The following is a 6,199-nucleotide window of genomic DNA, read 5'->3' as shown; positions in this document are numbered from 1 at the left end:
AAGAGTACTCCAGGACGAGCTATAGTAAGAACCCAAGCCGTACATTTTTATTTCTTTGCGAAACACACACTTGTGGCGCTCTTCAGGTTACGCAGTAAAAAGTGAATTGCTGGTTTACTGAGAACTAAGCTAATTAGTGCTTAGTATTTGCATCGTGAATCATGCACTTGTGTGGTAATTTTTTTCGGTTGCAACTGGGGTTGCATTTTTCAGTTACAAGTGAGATTGTGGCTAAAAAAGTTATCACTAAACCATCGGATTTGCTTCGTGATCTATGCTTCGTGATCTATGCTATTGGTTGCAACTAAGATTGCAGGCAGAGAACTAGTCACAGCCTAGTAAAAATGTTTTTTTTACTCGTAATAATGATTCTGCAAGAAAATCCCGATCACAGATTTGACGCGTCGCACCGCGCGCGGCCACAGCCCGCCATCGGCCACCGATGACGACGATGGTCGAGTCGACCGAGGCCATAGGCGGCGGATGCCGCATGCAGGCAGCGAAGCGGCACGATCGCAATCCGCATGCCCATCCACAACGACGGTTATCCACCTCAACCGCAACACCCATCCTCCCCAACGCCACCACATTCAAATCCTTGGGTTTCCCGGCCCCATCCTCCCGCTTGTGGACCAGGAAGCCCGTGGCGGGAACCGTTGGCCACGATGGAGCAGCGCGTTATCGCGAGCCTATCCGAGCGCGGATGAGGGAGGCGCCCGCCCAGTGGCCCGGATCCGCCGGCCGACCCGAGCCGCACGCCGCCGCATCCCGGCATCCGCTGCCCGTAGCTGCGTCAATTTGTCCGCACGCAGGCGCGCCCTGCTATTTGTTGCTGCTCGCCGCGCGTATAAGGAGGCCAGAGCGCGCTGCCCATTCGCACAATGTCGACCGCCGCAGCTGCTAACCTGTGCTACGCGCGCTCCTCCACCATCTCCGCCAGCCTCGGCACCCCCGCCCCCTCCAACTCCGCCTCCTTCCGCCCCAGGCTCATCCGCAACGTCCCCGTCCAGGCCGCCCCCGTCGCACCTGCATTGGTACGTATACATATTCATACATACGTCGGCAGCATGCATGCATGCATGCATATGTCCTCTCTCCGGCCGGCAAAGGCCATGTTAAGCTTGGCTAAGCTCGGCGTGTCTTTCCCAGTTTGGGCACGGCGTGCATGAGTCACGGGTTCGTCCGCTTTTCTAATTTGGCGCCACATGCATAGCATCCATCCTTCTTCCAAGAATATGGGAGAACGGCATTAGCAACCAAATGTCGTCCCCAAGCCTCAACTATACCAATTTAATATATCCACCTTCTTGTTTATTTTCAAAGGCATGTGCATTCAGATGTTTAATTCTACGACAAGCATTTAGGACCGACGGATTACTAATTAAAGATATAGAGGTGCCCTTGATACAAAATAATTTCCCGAAAATCTAAAGTGGAAAGAAAAAGGTTCCTAATGATGCATAGGAGCAGGCTTGGCTTGCGGTCACCCGTTTCATTAGGCGACCGTGTATGTTGTAGTTTAGCTGTCGGAGAGAAGTAAGACCCCGCCCATGGACTGCATCACCAACACCACCACCGTTGCCGCCGCTAAACCACACCGACAAGCTCATATCTCCCCGCCGCCTGCGTCGGCCGATAGTTCGGCTAACACCACCCGCTGCCCTACCCAAATCATCACCTCTGTTGGTCCGTTGTCGCCCCGGGCCATTCCTCCAATCCCCTCCATATTTTCTTCGGCACCGGCAATCCTTGCACCCCCAACCCTAACCCTAAGTTGCTTCCTCGCAAGAGTAGGGCCCACCACAGCCAATTCCTTAAAACCCTACGGTGGAGTCTAGCTTCGAGTTCGGTCGATGTGGTCGATCAAGACGCGCATGCGCCAGTCAAAAGCCACTGCCTCGACAATGACCAATTCCCGCTGCCTCTCCGCCCGTGCGCCCCCGAACCAGCCCCTGGGTCGTGAACGCAATCCCGAGCTCCTTCTCCTACCTCCCGGCGTGCCAAGCGCAGCCGCAGGGTCGGAGAAAATCCCGCGCCGGAGCCCGTCCTCGCCTTTTCGGCGGCACTGAACCGCACCTCTGCCGAGATGAGCAGCGCCCCCCCCCCCCCATGATCATGATTTTCCTTCGAACACAAGCCATTGTAGCTTCTTATTTATGTGATTTTAGTTAGTTCTGGCTCCCTCATATTAAGATTGCCCCTCTTATACTTCATTCCTGGCTCTGTCACTAAACAGATGCATCCATGGAACTAGAACTGAATCTTGCCACTATAGTTGTGGCAATTGCATCACGGAGTATATTCTTAGCGAAACGGTTTCATGCATGGTTAAACTTATCTGGTCACCTTCAGTTCATAGGCTTGATCGATCTAACCAACATACTAAAAGAAACAAAGGGTATTTGCCATTCTGATCGGCCATTTGGCCATGTGCGCTAGTTTTCATGTCTTCTTTTCCACTCACCGCGTTCCACGTGTCATGTCTGCTAGTAATTCGGAGGGAGATCAAAAAAACTAGAGTCGTACTCGTGATAGAGAGGAGAGGAGAAGATGAGTGGCTGCCTTTGCCTGCCGTGCTGCTATAAGAAGGCCCCTGGCGGGGAGATCCCAGCAGCGGTAGATTCTTCCTCCTCGTCACTCCTCCAGAAGCCAACCACCAACCCCCCACCACCACCTCCTCCAGTTCCAGCCTCCAACAAGGTCCGTCCCCATCCTCCCTCCTGTTCACCTCCCACATACCATCCATACACTGCTCCATCCATCTTTCTTTGCCCCCTTTTGATTTAGTTCGTAGCTTACCCTTGCAACTTTTTTTTTGAAAAGCATTTATCCTCCTGCATCTACTTTGGATCACTTTTGGCCATGCTCTTCGTGGGCACACCTAGCTAGCTCTCTCTCTCCCCCTTTCCGTCTCTGTCTCTGCATGATGCATATCACAGGCTATAATTCTTGCTGGTTATGCCGACGACTAATTTGGGTTTGATCGTTCCCTTGCAGATGGACGCCGCCGTGGAGCGCCTCCAGACCGGGTTCCAGAAGTTCAAGACCGATGTCTACGAGTAAGCGCCCCCTAATCCTGCTGACAACAGAACTCCTGCGTTCGTTCGTGATATTTTGGTTCGATTTGAGATTATTCACGAACTGATCCTTTGTCCATTTCCTCTTGGCAGCAAGAAGCCCGACCTGTTCGAGCCCCTCAAGGCCGGCCAGGCGCCCAAGGTATGTTGTCTCTAGCGACTCTGTTTAGCTTGTAGAGTTTGACAGAAAACTAGCGTGTTCTGTAGACTTGGGGATCGAGATGTATTTTTTGCCCACGGAAATAGCGTAGCTGAAGAAAACCGTGTTCGCGACTTCACATTAGGAAGCAGTCCTGCCATCACGGGTACAAATCCGGGGTATTAGACTACGGTCAAAGTCGATAATATGAAACGGCTGCTTGTTCTAATTGCATGGCCGGACCGTTAGAGGGGACTGCTTGTGGTCGTTTCCCACCACTTTATACTAGGTCAACCTAACTGCTACTACGACTGAAAAGGGTTAAATCTTGAGCCCCTTTCCCATTAACCCCCACCTGTTGTGCACGAGCAGGAAAACTGGATCATCGTGCCCATGTGTGTTGCCATGATGTGATTTGGCTTATTGAGATGTCAGCGTCCCTATCACTTTGTGGGCGATGGGTAGTAGAATATGGTTCTTTTTCCCTTTTCTGTTATAGGAGGAATAGCGCTAGGATAAGAACCTTGCAAGTACAAGAACAAGCATAACTTTTGTTTCTTGTGCGATTCTCCATTGGCGTGCTTGCCAACGCCGTACTAGGCTGCTGAGGTTACATTGATCTTCTTATTCTTTTTTACCCTCCTAATTGTGCCACTGCAAGCTGAAAGGCCACCCTGAACAGCTTATCTGCTTATCATTAACAATGAGATAGACGAACTAAAAGTGGATTACAGTGGAACGGAGTATCTTTTTTCTCCACTGACATGAATATGATTTGCCCGTGTGATGCAGTACATGGTGTTCGCGTGCGCCGACTCGCGTGTGTGCCCGTCGGTGACCCTGGGCCTGGAGCCCGGCGAAGCCTTCACTGTCCGCAACATCGCCAACATGGTCCCGGCCTACTGCAAGGTGCGCACACGTCTCGCACCTATTCGCCGCCGGCCTTATATCGTCCCGCTCACCGAGGTGCATTATTGACGTATTTTTTCTCCCCGCTTTTGTCTACTGCAGAACAAGTACGCCGGTATTGGATCAGCCATCGAGTACGCCGTGTGCGCTCTCAAGGTCAACTCTCTCACTCGCTCTCAGTGCTGTCACTTCCTAGTTATATACACTAGTGTGATGATGCATTGCACTAGTAATTTGGGATCAGATCTGGTGCCTAATAATGGGGTTAGAAAATGTCCTGATCGTTAGCGTATATTTATGGACTTTGGCAGGTTGAGGTCATCGTGGTGATTGGCCACAGCTGCTGCGGTGGAATCAAGGCACTCCTGTCACTCAAGGATGGCGCAGACGACTCCTTGTAAGTCTAGCGAAACACCCAGATTCTCAGCCCCGCCGTTGCTATCCTTCTCTCAATCTGTTTCTGAATCGAGCTCTCTGCCTTTTTTTGATGATTGATCAGCCACTTCGTCGAGGACTGGGTCAGGATCGGGCACCCTGCTAAGATGAAGGTGAAGAAAGAGTGCTCCTCCTTGTCTTTCGATGAGCAATGCGCCGTCTTGGAAAAGGTAACCACATATGATACTTTCAGCAACTTGCTAGAACGGACTCGATTTTATACACTGCTTCGCTGACCAAGAAATATTCTTGGATTTCTGCAGGAGGCCGTGAACACGTCCCTCCAGAACCTCAAGACCTACCCGTTTGTCACCGAAGGTGTGGCCAACGGAACCCTCAAGCTCGTCGGCGGACACTACGACTTCGTCTCCGGCAAGTTCGACACATGGGAACTGTAAATCTTCCCATCGGTTAACTCCTACACATACATACGTACATATATATACCAAGATATCTTCCGGCCGACCGACCGACCGACGTGGATGCAGTGCCATGGAGTACGAGCTTGTTGTTTTGCAGTGCTGAATGCTGGATGGCTCGATGTGAATTTGTAATAAGCCATATAGTTGTTTCTACCATTTTCTGACGACCGGTTGTACGTCTGATGCATAATTTGATCGCCATGTGATCAAAAGACATCATATATATTTTTAATAATATTTTCACCAAGAGTTTACCTTTTACCTCATACTCCTAGTGTTGTTTTCTAGCTCTTTCAGACATTTGGGTGACTAGTAAATAATCGGTGTAGATCACCCAAACCAAGAGTATGCATAGCCAACAAGATCATTCGAATGTTGAGGGAAAAACCAAAACCAAAATAACATGTCAACACTAAAATGAATGAGAATTTGGTGTCACGCAATAATTAATGTCTGTATTTTTTCTAAATTACCTTGGATCCCATTACCAAAGGTAACTGAACAACATAAGTACAACTTACTTGTGTAACTGGATCCTTGGAATCAAACATGAAATGGTGTACTCTGACGCCGTTAACTGATGGGCAGACAGTGGACTTCTTGCTGGATGAGAAGGCACGGTCAGAGAAGGCACGGTCATGGAATGTAACGCATGTGCGTTCCGCTTTTTATGAGGGTGTAGCAAATCAGGTTCTGCAGATTCTAGTGAGTCGCCATGACAGACATGATTTCCTGTCTTGGCCAAATAGCCGCTTCGATCTCTACACGGTCCGTTCTGCGTATCATTTGGCATACACGGAGCTCGTGCTCACGATATGTCATCAGATACTTAATCTGATACAAAGTTTTGGAAGGATCTTTAGGCAATAAAGGCCCGTGGAAAGATGTGCATTATTCTATGGAGATTTGCACACAACTGACTCCCAACTAGTCAACAATTTCTGCGACGTCACATCCTGATTTCCCGGCTTCATTGTTCTGCGGAGGAGTGTGTGGAGCATGCCATGTTTTTTTCTCCTTTTGCGCGGGAGGTGTGGACTGATGTGGAGGAGTTCGACAATTCATTTGAACTGTAAGTTATTTACTTCACATAAAACTTGGCTTGTGGATGTCATGTCCAAATGCAATAGTATCCCCTCTATGGTGCTGGTTGTTTCGTTTCGGCACATTTTGGATACTCAAAATAAGATCTGACAAGAAGACATCATTGGTTCTCA

The 6,199-nt window shown here is 49.7% G+C and overlaps 1 protein-coding gene across 2 annotated transcripts; it reads left to right on the top strand.

Annotated features, from left to right (window-relative positions):
• Positions 1 to 866: 866 nt before the first annotated feature.
• On the top strand, positions 867 to 5,243 carry LOC124659136 (carbonic anhydrase, chloroplastic-like). Of its 2 annotated transcripts, XM_047197071.1 has the most exons (9): positions 921 to 1,034; positions 2,491 to 2,700; positions 2,998 to 3,059; positions 3,171 to 3,219; positions 4,009 to 4,125; positions 4,228 to 4,281; positions 4,437 to 4,522; positions 4,625 to 4,730; positions 4,824 to 5,243. In XM_047197071.1, exons 2-9 carry the CDS (start codon positions 2,551 to 2,553, stop codon positions 4,956 to 4,958), a joined length of 759 nt encoding a protein of 252 aa, XP_047053027.1. In that variant the 5' UTR covers positions 921 to 1,034; positions 2,491 to 2,550; the 3' UTR covers positions 4,959 to 5,243. The 2 variants fall into 2 exon arrangements, with proteins under 2 accessions (XP_047053026.1, XP_047053027.1); XM_047197070.1 differs by lacking the exon at positions 2,491 to 2,700 and having other exon boundaries at positions 867 to 1,034.
• Positions 5,244 to 6,199: the final 956 nt, after the last annotated feature.

Source organism: Lolium rigidum, chromosome 6 (genome assembly GCF_022539505.1).
Source record: "Lolium rigidum isolate FL_2022 chromosome 6, APGP_CSIRO_Lrig_0.1, whole genome shotgun sequence".
NCBI lineage: Eukaryota > Viridiplantae > Streptophyta > Magnoliopsida > Poales > Poaceae > Lolium > Lolium rigidum.
This window is presented reverse-complemented; position numbering and strand designations above follow the sequence as displayed.